Source organism: Heteronotia binoei, chromosome 10, assembly GCF_032191835.1.
Source record: "Heteronotia binoei isolate CCM8104 ecotype False Entrance Well chromosome 10, APGP_CSIRO_Hbin_v1, whole genome shotgun sequence".
In the NCBI taxonomy this organism is placed as follows: domain Eukaryota; kingdom Metazoa; phylum Chordata; class Lepidosauria; order Squamata; family Gekkonidae; genus Heteronotia; species Heteronotia binoei.
Window position 1 is genome coordinate 99,923,079 of NC_083232.1, and position 14,608 is coordinate 99,937,686.

At 45.8% G+C, this 14,608-nt stretch overlaps 1 protein-coding gene across 7 annotated transcripts in view; it reads right to left on the minus strand.

The window, feature by feature from the left end:
• Positions 1-14,608, minus strand: part of FHOD3 (formin homology 2 domain containing 3) — a 407,856-nt gene that overhangs the window by 73,804 nt on the left and 319,444 nt on the right. For 5 of the 7 annotated variants that reach the window (XM_060247836.1, XM_060247834.1, XM_060247835.1 and 2 more), the window contains 3 exons: positions 9,157-9,291; positions 7,189-7,239; positions 1,188-1,402 (listed from right to left, as the gene is read on the minus strand). In XM_060247836.1, the coding sequence (XP_060103819.1) occupies positions 1,188-1,402; positions 7,189-7,239; positions 9,157-9,291 (401 nt within the window). The remainder of the gene's footprint in view (positions 1-1,187; positions 1,403-7,188; positions 7,240-9,156; positions 9,292-14,608) is intronic. The other 2 variants (XM_060247833.1, XM_060247832.1) reach the window with 1 other exon arrangement.

Below are 14,608 nucleotides of genomic sequence, written 5' to 3' on the forward strand. Positions count from 1 at the left end.
TGCATGCTTCGAGCTGTAGGAGCCAATAAAGGCAAAAAGCTTAAATCGCAGAAGCTGTAGACATCAACCACACGTCATGGAGGCAAAGCCAAGTCAAAAGACACAACAACGACAATTGGCCCTGCGCATGCATGGGCCTCAAAGCCATGCAAGCTAAAGCATTTGAGAAAATTTCTTCCCCTTAAGAAAGAAGTTCAGAGTCTTACCTTGAAGGAAAGAAGTCAGAAACATACAGAATCTCTCTGCATGCACCAACACCAGTTATCAAGGAACTGCATAAGAAACCAACCATGGGATGACCCATCCAAAATTAAGCCCAGAGGTCTGAAACAGCAGCACAAAAGTTGAGTCCAGCAGCACCTTCGAAGTGTGCCTGCACACAAAAGCTTAGACTCAGAATGAAACTTTGTTGGTCTTAGAGGTGCCCCGGACTCAAGCTTTGTTCTATTTCTCAAAATCGTGTGACCCTCCCCAAGTTCCAAAACCAGCTTGCAAAGCTGGGTGTATTATGGCTCTTAAGGGGGATTTTGGTGGGTGGGCCTTTGGATCTCAGCCTGGGATAGACAGTGTTCTTTCAAGGCATGATCTAATGGGAATTAAGAATTTAAATCTCATTGCGTTCATGTGCTCAGCCCTCCTGCTGAAACTGAGACCTCAACATGCCTATTCATTTGCTTCTCTATAGCCCACCTTTCTCCCCCAGCAGCTAACATCATTTCCTCTCCTCCATCTTATCCTCACAACAACCCTGTGAGGATGGTAAGGCTGAGAAAGTGTGAATGGCCCCAGGTCACCCAGTGAGCTTCCACAGCAGAGTGGGGATTTGAACCTGGGTCTCAAATCCTAGTGGGACATCAAACCACTACACAACACTGCCTCTCAACTCTCGACTGGGATCACTCGCCTTCAGGGTTCTGACTCTGTAAGCACAACTAAGCAACCATTACGATGCTAAACAGTCATGCGATATATGCCAGCGTTCTTTTTTAAAACTCCGTGGAGTCAAAAGGAATTATTTGAATAACATACTGAATTTCAGCATTAATTCACAAGGAAAAACATATGTGGGAAAAGAGGCTTGTCAACAAGAACTCCCCCTAAACAAAACCCACCCTCCTGCACCTGTTGAAGCTCCAAGAAAGAACGAAGAGCGGCTTACGCTCTCCTCAGGGCTCACTGGCGCTTACCTTCTGGGGCCTGGAGTGTCCCACACGATGTCACAGAGGTGTTTGGTTCCTCCTGAGAATCTGTCAGCAGAGGGCTGACACCCTGGGGAATGGAAGCGGTGGAGACCAAAGGCTGCCCCAAGTTCAGAGGCAAGTCATTCCTGCCCCTGGAGATGCTCCGGCTCCTCAGCTCCTTCTCATACTCTTCTGCTGCCAATTTCTCCAAGTATTTGTATCTGAAAAGTTAAATTCCAAAGGGATGCCGTAAAGAAGGAGAAAGCTTGTTGTCAGCACTTTGTTTATGGATGAAACACCTGCAAGGAAAAAATCTGACTTCCTGGCACAAGAGGCACCCTGCAATGCTCACGGCTGAGTTAATCCTCCTGGTGAAAAAAGATGCACCGGAGCACTATATTTACCCAGAAAAAGTTTGCATTATTCACATCAAACCAAGAGATAGTAACCAGTAACTGTTCAGATTGAAGAATATGGTCACTGTCTCTTTCTCTGTAATGTTTATCAGCTTTTCCTCCCTCTCTCTCTCTCTCTCTCAAAAAAAGGCTGGAGGACTCAGTCCTAGTCTTGCTGAAGGCAGAGGGGGGGAAAGCTAGAGCCACACAGGAGAACAGATCTTGCAGTAAATAATACCATATATAAATGTTTGGACTAAGAACAGTTTGTGTCTCCGAACCGCTTCAGTTTGCTTTCAGTGCACTGCATTTCACTTGGTGCTCTCTGGAGCCTGCAATGGAAACTAACTTTTTTTTTTTTAATCTAAAAGATTTCTCGGCTGGACTTGAGACATCCAATAGCTTGGATATGACGTCACGTATAGTTTATTCATCAAAGTCACTTGAAAAAGAACAAAGATACATCTGTTTTGCATTTCAGGCAGGCAGGACTTGCTAACTGTTTATTAAGACCAGCTACCAATTGCATTCTCCATACGGTGCTTTATACATTCAGACCAAAATCACTTTGAAATATGTGCCCCTGCCAGATGTCTGCTAATTTTATCCACTGTTCTTTGCTTGCAGAACCCATTTATGAATGCAGATGTGTTGTCTGTCTTACTCAGATGGGAACTGTGCAAAAAGGTGCATCAACACTAGCCTCTCGTATCCCCCACCACCCAGCCTCCAATGCCCCATCAGGCCATAATGTCGTGCCATATAGCCCAAATGTTCATGAACTGAGCCACATTTCTCTACTAATTGCAGGCACCCTCCGCCATAACTGTGAGAGTATGAAAGAAAAAGAATTACGTGGCTCAGAGAACCCCGTCCTGCTATCTTTCTATATGGCACTGTGTGGAAGGAGGTAAGCTTACACTAGTGATTCAGATTCAGATTTATTAGGTACATAACCAATAAAAATATTTAAAAGCCAATCCATTCAAATCCGATGTACAAAGTAGTTAAACATTTAGGCATGGTTGTCACAGTAGCATAAAAATATTCGAAAAAGAGAGCTTTACAAAATTTTTAAAATATTCAGAAAAGATAAAAACAGTCAACTTCAAGGAGCCTCCGTTACAAAATCATCACGAATTCTCCTGGCTGCTGCCAGAAATCTGACACAATCATATGTAAATTGGGGATCAGTCTGCTAACAATATATTTCTAATTCTGGAGTCCAAAAGGCCCCGGCATCTCTCTAGCAAAGGATGAATTACGTACTTTTATATCATCTGCACTCAAGCAAAACATGGTCAATCGTTTCCACTTTACCTGTACAGCAAGGGCTAACCTGCTCTGCTGCTGGTATCTTTCTATAACGGCCTTCTATGACTGCAGATGGAAAAATATTGCATCGGGCCATAGAAAAGGCCCTTCTGTGAGACGGTATTACTAAATTTGAAAGGTAAGGGGCTGGAGTCACCACGTATCTTCTTTGAGGGGGAACTGGATGCTTATACTAGTGACTCATGCAGAGAGACAATGGAGAGCCTCTCCTGCGAGCAATAGTAGAAAAGAGCAAGAGTTCTGTAGCACCTTGAAGACTAACCAGATTTGCGACAGGGTATGAGCTTTCATGAGTCACTGCTCACTTCTTCTTCTAGTATCTGAAGAAGTGAGCAAAGCTCCTCTCCTGCCATAAGTCCCATAGTCTTTAAGGTGGACTCTTGCTGTTTTCTACTGCTCCAGGCAAACATGCCTACCCATCTTGATCTATCTGTGAGTAAGCATTTCTGCTTCATCTTTGCATTGCAAGTGGCGGCATGATCTCATCACGTCCAGCACAGAGAGTCAGCAGCACATGATCCACCCTTCGCAGAAGGCGACCAGAGGAAGGCAAGGCTGGAGACACTCACCTGACAGAAATGCAGCCTGCGGCCTCCTCTGTGGATGGGCACTCACTCACCAGAAGCTTGAACAATTTAAGCCTCACAGCTTGGGAATTATAGCATATTATCAAACTCTGTGAGGATACAGCTGTCTACTCCCCTGCCTTTAACATACAGACAAGTTGCATGCGCCCAAGCACCATGCAGACACTCAGACAGTGAACAGTGTCACACAGTTCGGCTAGAAGGATTAAGAAACCCCTTTACATCACCTTCTTAGGAATTATGCCCATGCTGGCAGTTAAGGTGAGAATGAATGTGAAATGAAATACCTGGGAACTTTGCATGAGACTATAAAGGAGGGCAGTAAAATAGGAAAACAACGTTTGAGTCCAGTGGCATCTTTAAGACCAACACACTTTTATTCAAGGTATAAGGTTCCATGCGCATGCACACAAAAGTTCATACTGTGAATAAAACTGCTTTGGTCTTAAACTTTGTTCCATTGTCTCAGATCAACACAGCTACCCGCCGGAATCTACCTTCACGTAAAACAGGAAGTGTTTCAATTATATACGTTTAACCACCAATCTAATGGAATGAAATATTCAGGGGAGCTATAATGCCATCTAGGAGACTTTTCAGGTAGTAAGCCCCATTACATTTCACGAGGCTTAGTTCTATGTAAAACTGCTTAGGATTATTCTCTTTGTCTCAGCTAGGCAGATGGAGCTGAGGGCTCATAAAGAGATCCTCTACCCCAGAGGCAGGAACTGTGCTCCATCCAGGGCATACCAGTGGCTAATGGGGAGAGGGGGGCGGTATCACTACATACTAAATACCAGAAGCTCTCTTCTGCAGAGTCAAACTCTCGGCCTATCAAGGTCAGTACTGTCTACTCAGACTGGCAGCAGAAAGAAGTCTTTCATATGGACATATGAAGCCACCTTATACTGAATCAGACCCTTGGTCCATCAAAGTCAGTATTGTCTTCTCAGACTGGCAGCGGCTCTCCAGGGTCTCAGGCTGAGGTTTTTCACACCTATTTGCCTGGACCCTTTTTTGGAGATGCCAAGGATTGAACCTGGGACCTTCTGCTTCCCAAGCAGATGCTCTACCACTGAGCCACCATCCCTCCTTTCATTGCGTCCTGCCTGATCCTGTCCACTAGAGGTGCCGCTGAGTGAGCCTGGGACCTTCTGCATGCCAAGCAGAGGCTCTACTGCTGAGTCACAGCCCCTCCCATCCTTGGTCTTTTATCCTTTGAGTCTTCTTCCAAATGCTTACACCTTTTTAGCGTCCGTGGCTTTTTGCTGCAAACACTGTTGAGCCAGCAAAATGGTAGCTAACTGTACACTTTACAGTTTAGCCCAGGCATGAGCACAAACCGGAAAAATGGTGGTTCATGTTGGTTTGCACTTTGTATGATTGCCTGAACTGATAGTTTGTGTTGGTTCATGGTTTGTTTGATTTCCCAAACCGGTATGTGGTTTGTACAGTTTGGAAGGTCTAGAACAGCCCCCCTGCAAGTTAGAGACACCAAACTCACTGAAAGTCTTCAGCAGGCTCTCCTCCAACCACCCGCCAAGTTTGGCAAAGACTGGATTTGGAATGTCCACATTATAGCCCCCCATAGCAGGTGCCCCCAAGAAAGCTCAGCCTCAGCTCTCATGACCACTAACACTTCTCTCTTTGTGCTGCAAAGTGAAAGCAGCTGAGTCAGGGTGTCTGCTCCCATAGAGCAGAACAGGCGCTCCATGATTGGCTGCCTATCAAATTATGGTCAACTGCTATAGGTGTTTCTAGGGCTCCTGGAAGTCCACCCCCAGCATTGCCTAGGAATTGATTGAATTGGCGCCAGGCTGTCTGGAAAAACAAACCAAATGAACCACCAAGGAAAAATGGCAGTTTTCTGGTTCGGGCATGGTGCAACAAGCAAACCAGTTGGAAATGAACCACAAACTGGCCCGGTTTGTGCTAGAGCCATGGTTCGTTTTTTGGTTTGTGTCCATCCCTTGTCTAGGCTTCACATAAAAGGAACCAGATCACACCAACAACATCACACAACAGTGAGTTGCTAACTGGTTCATACAGACAGAAGCATTGCAGGGCATGAGCCAGTAGCATCAAATGTGAAACTGGATCAACTTGGTTTCTTACTCCCATCTAGTCAGCGAGTTTTGTGGCATTTGATGGGTTTAATCTGGATCCAGGTACAGCAGCCTCAGTGTAATTAACACTCTCTTATTTGTATTCCTGATAAGCTGCTTTATATCAGTTGAAGGCTCTGAAAAGCTCACTTGCAAGACACACACACACAAACAAACAAACACACACACACACACACACACATATATAAAACAGGAAAATATTGTGATGTGACTGGGTTGGAAGGTGGATACCAAAGACAATGGATTCCCAGGCATGAAATGTGAGCAGTATGCTCCACCAATTTAACAAGACAGTAATTTCAGCCTGTCCTTTGGCAAACAAAGCCATGAAAATTGCAGGGAATGTGTTTTTATTCTATTCCCTGGGCAGTCTGCCTTGCAGGCATGCTCATTCCTTAGAAACTGGCACGGATTCCAGCTAGAGAAGAACCTGAGGCTCTTAAAACTCCGATGGGTGTGTATCCCCTCCTCCATGTCAATGGTCACCTGAAAGTCTGGATCAGGTCCTCTATCAACTCACAATCTCAAAAAAATAATCAGGCCTCGTATCCTACTTTGAAAACTGAGACAAGCAAATCAATATGCTCAGGGTGAAGGGACACTAAACGTTTTCTGGGTGCCATCAGTTCACCCTGTGGTGGTAGATACTATTGTCAAGACACAGTTGACTTACGGTGACCTTGTCGGGCTTTCAAGGCAACGAACAGAGGTGGTTTCCCATTGCCTGCCTCTGCATAGTGACTCTGGACTTCCTTGGTGGTCTCCCATCCAAGTTCTAACCAGGGCTGACCCTACTTAGCTTCTGAGAGCTGACAAGATCAGGCTAGCCTGGCTCATCCAGCTCAGGTGGTTTGCTGCTGCCTGACTCTGTGCAGCAACCCTGGACTTCCTTGGCGGTCTCCCATCCAAGTCCTAACCAGGGCTGACTCTACTTAGCTTCTGAGAGCTGACAAGATCAGGATAGCCTGGCTCATCCACCTCAGGTGGTTTGCTGCTGCCTGACTCTGTGCAGCAACCCTGGACTTCCTTGGCGGTCTCCCATCCAAGTCCTAACCAGGGCCGACCCTGCTTAGCTTCCGAGATCTGATGTGATGAGGCCACACAAGCCAGGGAAGCCCTGTGAGTTGTAGTCTTTTTGCCAGGCAACAGCATTTATCAGACTACTCCAGGATGTGAGTTAAGAGTTCAGGACTAAAAACTTCTTCCTCCAGTTGTTGCCCAAAGAATTCTTACTAAGAAAGAAGGAAGGAGAGGAGAGGGAGAGAGACAGAGCGGGATCCATGGCATCCCATTCCTCCTGGCCTTTTAGCAGTTATGGATGATGTCCGAGGCTCTACCACCTGCATCCTCCCACCCCTGCTGGTGGCTCACAAAGCCATTGTTTGTTGCCTGCCAGATCGTCTTTCCTAAACCTTTGTCTGCAGGTGCTTTTGATAACAGTAAGTAAGACGTTATGTGCAGGTGCAAATTAAGCCATTCCTTGCCTGTCTCTTTTGCAACATGCTAATGAAATCAAGCACTTCTTAACAGCAGCAAATGAAGAGCAGCCATAAGTAGTACAAACCTCTCTTCTCTTGCTTGTCTGAGTTCCTCTCGTTTATCTAGATAATTACGACTATAAAAAAAGAGATGCATACAATTAAAGGGAAAAATAAAAGGCAAGAAAGCAGAACACAACCAAAGCCAGAAAGACAAACAGGAAGAAATAAAGTAGAATGCCTGTAATGTACAGATGTTACAAGGATGACTCTTCTCATCATATCTCCCTTCTATTAAGGGATATCTACTGACTACCTCTATTGATTTTGTGCAGAGAGCTAAATAGGAAAATATGGGCATGATCCAGCCACAGTTAAGACTTTTTAAGTCCCACTAAATCAAATAGGAGTGAGCGGCGCCTGTCTTGGTCCGTTGGCATATCTGATTGGTTGAACAAAAACTGCAGAATTACTATTGTGGAAATTAAGCCTTGTACTTTTATTTGCTAGTCTGAGTCCAGTAGAACCTTCAGGACCATCAAGATTTTCAGGGTATCAGCTTCAGACAGTCAGAGCTTTCTAACAAAGCATGTTTGTTAGAGGCCCAGATAACAGCCACTGCCAAGTCAGCATTCTTCCACCTGAGGCGGGCGAGGCAGTTGGCCCCTTTCCTAGAGCGTCGGGACCTAGCAATGGTGATCCATGCGATGGTCACCTCAAGACCGGACTACTGTAACGCTCTCTACATGGGGCTGCCTCTGTACCGGACCCGGGAGCTGCAGCTAGTGCAGAATGCGGCGGCCAGACTGTTACTTGGTCTCCCAAGATGGGAGCATATACGGCCAGGGCTGCGCGGACTGCACTGGCTGCCGATCGTATACCGGATCCAGTACAAAGTGCTGGTCATAACCTTTAAAGCCCTATATGGCCAAGGACCGACCTACCTGAGGGACCGTCTCTCCCCATATGAGCCCCAGAGAGCACTGAGGTCAATGGGAAAAAACAGACTGAATATCCCCGGGCCAAAAGAAGTTAAACTTCAAAGCACCCGCACTCGGGCCTTTTCCGCTGCGGCCCCACAACTCTGGAACCAGCTCCCAGAGGAGGTGCGGGCCCTGCGGAACTTAGACCAGTTCCGCAGGGCCTGCAAGACCGTCCTCTTTAAACAGGCGTTCACCAATGACTGAGCTAATGTTTACCGCCAGTATCAGATCTAGGAATGTTTTAATCATTGATTGGTTTTAAAGTGAATTTAATATGAATTTATTGTTTTATTATTGGGTTGTTCACCTTAAATGTTGTTAGCCGCCCTGAGCCTGCTTCGGCGGGGGAGGGCGGGATACAAATAAAATTTTACATTACATTACATGTCTCTCAAAACACTTCAGGAGGGAAGCCATGTTGGTCTGAAGCAGCAGAATACAGTTTGAGTCCAGTCAGGCCCCTTGGAGGCAAACAAAGTTTAATTCTGGGTAGAAGCTTGGCGTTGAAGATGTGTCCTTGCACATGAAAGCTTGTACCTGGAATAAAACTCTGTTGACCTTAACAGTGCCCCCCCTCCCCCCCTGGACTCACGCTTTCTCCTGAGAATCTTTCTGGCCTCTAAGCTGCTGCTGGACTCCAATCTGGCTCTTCTACTGCAGCTCGCCAGGCTTTGCCCTCTGGAAGCATTTTTATTGGGACATCTTTTGATTTGCAAGATTTTTTTAAAAAAATAAAAGCATTGAGACGCGTGTAAACGTCCTGCTGCGACGTCACTGGTGCCTGCACAGGGCAAAGCTTTTATAGTACAGTGAAGTAATTCAAGACGCCTAATAGAATTCTAATTCTTAAAAACTTTAAAGAAGGGGGGGTACATTTAAACAAACACTGGATGCTGGTGGTGGTTATGATATACTGCAATACTTAGTTCCCCTAGAAGTGCAAAAGCAGGTCAATGTAATGTTACCAGATAGTTGGAAGGCTTATACCAAATATGACATACGATCCCCCCCCCCACCCCGCCGGTGCTATCACCTTATAACAAACAAATCATTTTTTCAAAAGTCTCCTACTTGAATTTGTTTCTCTCCTCACGCTCGATCCTTTGTAGCCGTTCCTCCCTCTCCTGACGCCGCCTCTCTCTTTCAGCTGCCAAGGACTCTTGATGCTGCCGATACGAGGATGTGAGAAGACCACCCAAAGATGGCCTGCAGATTTAAAGAAAAAAAATCCTGCTGGCTTGTACTGTAATTTTGGATGGCACTCACTGAAGGAGTGATTTTACTTATTTATTTAAAACATTTATTAGCCACCCCTTTTCCTTACGGAGCTCTAGGTTGCTTACAATATATGAATTGCATAAAATACATTAAAAACAGGAAAACCAACATTTTAAATAATAGCTCAGAACTGCTGATAACTTAACCAAATGTAGTCCTAAATAAAACCGTCTTCACCTGCTGCCTAAAGACTGAAAGGAAGAGGGCCAGCAGCACCTCCCTAGGGAGGCTGTTCGTAATTGTGGGGATGCCACCAAAAAGGCCCTGTCTCATATACTAACCAAACAAGCTTTTGGGATTGATGGAACAGACAGGAGGGTCTCTCCTTCTGATCTTAATTCCTGGGCATGAACATGTCTTAAACGGGCAGGTTAGCAGCTACCATGTAAGAACCAGGCTTTTGGGGGGCAGGAGGTTAAAACGGATAAAAGGAAGTACTTCTTCACCCAAAGGGTGATTAACATGTGGAATTCACTGCCACAGGAGGTGGTGGCGGCCACAAGTATAGCCACCTTCAAGAAGGGTTTAGATAAATATATGGAGCACAGGTCCATCAGTGGCTATTAGCCACAGTGTATGTGTGTATATAAAATTTTTTGCCACTGTGTGACACAGAGTGTTGGACTTGATGGGCCGTTGGCCTGATCCAACATGGCTTCTCTTATGTTCTTATGTTCTTATGAGTGCATGGGAGTGGAGCTCTGCCTGGGCTGGCCAGGGCTCTGGCTGGCACACTGGGGAAGGTGCAAGAGGCATCTTTAAACACCTCCCTGATGGCTTCAGCCTTCCTCAGCGTGCCTGCTGTGGTGAGCGAGCTGGGGAAGGCATAGGGGAGCTCTTGACAGCCTTTTTCTACAAAAGAAAAGCCCTGGTAAGAATTATGGTTAACAGAAACTGAACTATACAGAAACTGCCAGAGACAGAAACAGAAACTCTATACCAGGGTTCAAAAAGCTCTCCCAGACATACTGGGGTTCGAATTTCTAATCTTGAATCAATATAAATTTAAAAGCTAAAATTGCAATATTATCCCCCATTTGCATAGTAAGGACCTTGATAGGTTCCATTACTGGGTGACTATCAGTGGAGAGAATTCTTTTCCAATGGAGATTATGCACCACACTTGGTTTCTTTGGTGACTTAGACAATAACAGTGTGATACTATGCAGAACTGTACCCTTCCACTGAAGTCAATGGGCTCACAAGAGGGTAGTCTTCAACTGACACTAAAAATGCAGCAAGTTCTGTGAAAGATGATGAAATGCAATGTGACAGGGGGGACTGTTCTACTAAGCACTCCCCTGGAACGATCACCCTGTTGTTGCTTCAGTTGTCAAAATTTACCTTTCAGAAAATGGCACAGTAGGCATAGGTAGCAATTTAAAACAAGTTTTGGTTTATTTAAACAGATTGGCAGGGAAGAGAGGGGATATTTACACAGGTTTGGGGCATTTAGAAGATGTAGACAGACAGTTAAAATTGAACACAGAACTACATCTGAGGTTACTGACTTCACAAGGTACAGTGTTACTCCTTCAGTTGGTTTAACTTTCACTAAAGGTATCATTGTTCCCTCACTTTATAATCGCACAGTCTTGAGTGTACCCTGGTTTGTCCTTTTAGTTATAAGACTAAGGTCTCTCCTCTTTCTCTGGCAAGATCGTTACTATATTCCCTTGAAAATAAATAACCTGCGCCTTTGGCACCTTTTGAAAGCTTTTCGCTGCCACCTCAAAACCCTTTGCCAAAGCCTGATCTTCCAGACTTTCAGTCTTTTCCCCCTTTGGACACTAAACTTAATACAGGAAACTGTTTTCCTTCTCAATATGTGATTTTTTTGTTTTACAAATACAGAGACTGTTATTAACTCCTGGGAACAGCCTTCTACCAGAGCTTCCGCTATTCAAAGCCACTCCACTTGGGCTCTGAATCAGACTTTGCTTTGTGTCTCTTGTCACATACTAGAGAGCATCGCAAAGACCACCACTCTATTTTTAGTCACTCTTCAGCTCCTTCAGCTCTGTAACTGCTTTCTCCAACTGTCTAACTGCCACCCTCTTTTGACAGTTAGAAGCAGTTCACCAATCAGAGTGAGTTCCATTAGCTGTCACTCACTGAGAATTCTGTTAGATGTCACTCATATGCCCTGCCTCTAGTCATGCATATGCCTGCTGTCCATCACAGCTGGCATGCTGTAATTTCAGTTTTTTTAAAGCTCCCTGGATGTATCAAAAAGGGATAGGCACGAACCTTTTCGCTTAATTAACTGGTTTGATGTTTGTGATGTGGCATAGCTTGCAAAAGCAATTTAAAGCTATTTAAATGCATTCTGAGTTCACTAGTGAGTCATGCCACAGGAAAACCATTTAAAGGGACTGGCTGTGCAGATGAAAAGACACCCTACTGCAGTGGTTCCCAACCTTTTTGGCACCAGGAACCAGTTTCATGGAAGACAACTTTTCCATGGACCGGTGTGTGTGTGTGTGTGGCACTGGGGTTTTTGCTGCCCCCCCACACCCCTGCCCCCATGGGGGTCTTTAAATGGAGGCGGGGGGGGGGGGAGACTGGGGCCAGGCTTGGAAGGAGAGCTGGGAAGCTGGGCTCGGAGGAGATCACATGTCGACGTGCTGTCCTGCTGCTCCCACGTCTGTGACCCAGGAAGCTGAGAACACCATGCCTGTGCAGTCTGGTTGCTAACAGACCACGGACCAGTACTGATCCATGGCCCAGGGGTTGGAGACTCCTGCCTACTGAACAGAGCTTCTGCCTGAAATGTTAAATCACAACTGCACTGTTTGAGGTATGCATAACCTCCCACCCTGTCATTTTAAGGTTAGCTCCATCTCCTGCACTAACCATTCTGAAGTTGGACACACCACACTGTGTCAGAATTTCAAAGGTGTCCACAAGCTTCAAAAGGCTGAGAACTCTTGGGTTAGGACTAGCTGTGGGACTAGTCAAAGCAGCACTGTCTTCCTTCTAACTTGACTTGTCTACAGTTATTTTCAACGATGTCATCACCTGTACTACTTGATCCCTGATTGGCTAGGGGTGGGAAACAGACATGATTCAGAAGATGGTGAATTTCACTACATATTACAGGGGGGGAAAGAAGAGCATAATTTGGAGATCTCAGCTGGGTATTTTTCATAATGCATAATATGAAAATCCCCCAAACCCTAACTACATTAATTGAAGTTATTACAAAACAGCCACAGAACAGATGATTCTGCAACAAAACCCCACCACCCAATGTCTGACAGAACAGAAAATTCAGATAGAGGAATGTAAGAGGAAGTTGTTTCCAAGGCAGTGGTGTGGCTACTGAGAAAGCCCTGCTGCATATGGATGTCAATGTGGTCACTATCTGAGATGGTATACTGGGTAGGACCTTAATGATAATAATCAAGTGCAGTCACGTTACAACCGACTTACAGAAACCCTTCATGGTTCGTTTGCCATTGCCTGTCTCTGCTTAGCGACTGTGGACTTCCTTGGCAATCTCCCATCCAAGGACCAACCATGGCTTATGCTGCTTACCTTCCAAGCTCTAATAAGCTTGGACTAATCAGAGCTATTTAGGGCACTGGGTAGGGCCTTACTGGAAGATATGAAGGAAGAAGAAGAAGATATTGGATTGATATCCCGCCCTCCACTCCGAAGAGTCTCAGAGCGGCTCACAATCTCCTTTACCTTCCTCCCCCACAACAGACACCCTGTGAGGTAGATGAAGATATTGGATTTATATCCCGCCCTCCACTCTGAAGAGTCTCAGAGCGGCTCACAATCTCCTTTCCCTTCCTCCCCCACAACAGACACCCTGTGAGGTGGGTGGGGCTGGAGAGGGCTCTCACAGCAGCTGCCCTTTCAAGGACAACCTCTGCCAGAGCTACGGCTGATCCAAGGCCATTCCAGCAGGTGCAAGTGGAGGAGTGGGGAATCAAACCCGGTTCTCCCAGATAAGAGTCCGCACACTTAACCACTACACCAAACTGGCTCTCTGAAGGAGCAGGAGGACTCATAAAGGAGTAGGTGTTCCCAGAGGTACTTTAGATTCAGGCCAGTCAGGGCTTTACGGGGCTTCTTCAATAGTGCTCAGAAACATGCAGGTAGTCAGTGCAACTTCTGAAGCTCTGGTTTAATGCCTTCAGCTGCTCACTGACTACAGTGATGGGGAGCGGCATTTCGGACTAACAGTCTTCAAGGGCAACTCCATGTACAGTGAATTACAACAGCCTAACACATAACCTGCTTGAGGAAAGGGACAATTAAGACAACATTTTTTGTTTCCAGTAGCAAGCACAGCTGGCAAACCAGCCAAAGCTACTACAAGGTTATGTATCTGAGATACTATCAGCAATGCTGCATTGGAGACATATTTGAAGCACAAATCTGGCCTCTGGAGCAGAGTGTGATCATATCCAGGAAAGATATTTTTTATTGTAACCAGTTCACTAAATTCATTATTTATGTCTTGTTTGAATTAAGGTTCTGTTTATTCAGCCTCACCCAGTCCACTACCTTTTCCGAACATTAGTTTAGGACCCCAGCTATCTCATCTGATAATGTTTAACCTCCTTCCTTGGAGGTTTTTAAACAGAGGCTAGATGGCCACCTGACAGCAATGAAGACCCTGTGAATTTAGGGGGAGGTGTTTGTGAGTTTCCTGCATCGTGCAGGGGAGTTGGACTAGATGACCCTGGAGGTCCCTTCCAACTCTATGATTCTATTATTTTATGATTCCTGACTGTCAGAGCAGTTCCTCAGTGGAACAGGCTTCCTCCTTGGGAGGTGGTGGGCTCTCCTTCCTTGGAGGTTTTTAAACAGAGCCTAGATGGCCACCTGACAGCAATGAAGATCCTGTAAATTTAGGGGGAGGTGTTTGTGAGTTTAGAGTGGTTCCTCAGTGGAACAGGCTTCCTCGATAGGTGGTGGACTCTCCTTCCTTGGAGGTTTTTAAATAGAGGCTAGGTGGCCATCTGACAGCAATGAAGATCCTGTGAATTTTGGGGGAGGTGTTTGTGAGTTTCCTGCATCGTGCAGGGGGTTGGACTAGATGACCCTGGAGGTCCCTTCCAACTCTACAATTCTAAAGTGCTGTCAAGTCACAGCTTACCTACGGCAACCCCAGCAACAGGCTTCCAAGGCAAGCGAGAGGCAGAGGTGGCTGGCCATTGCCTTCCTCTGCATAGTCTTCCTTGTGGGGAGGGGGTGTCCATTCCATGTTCTGACCCTGCTTCGCTTC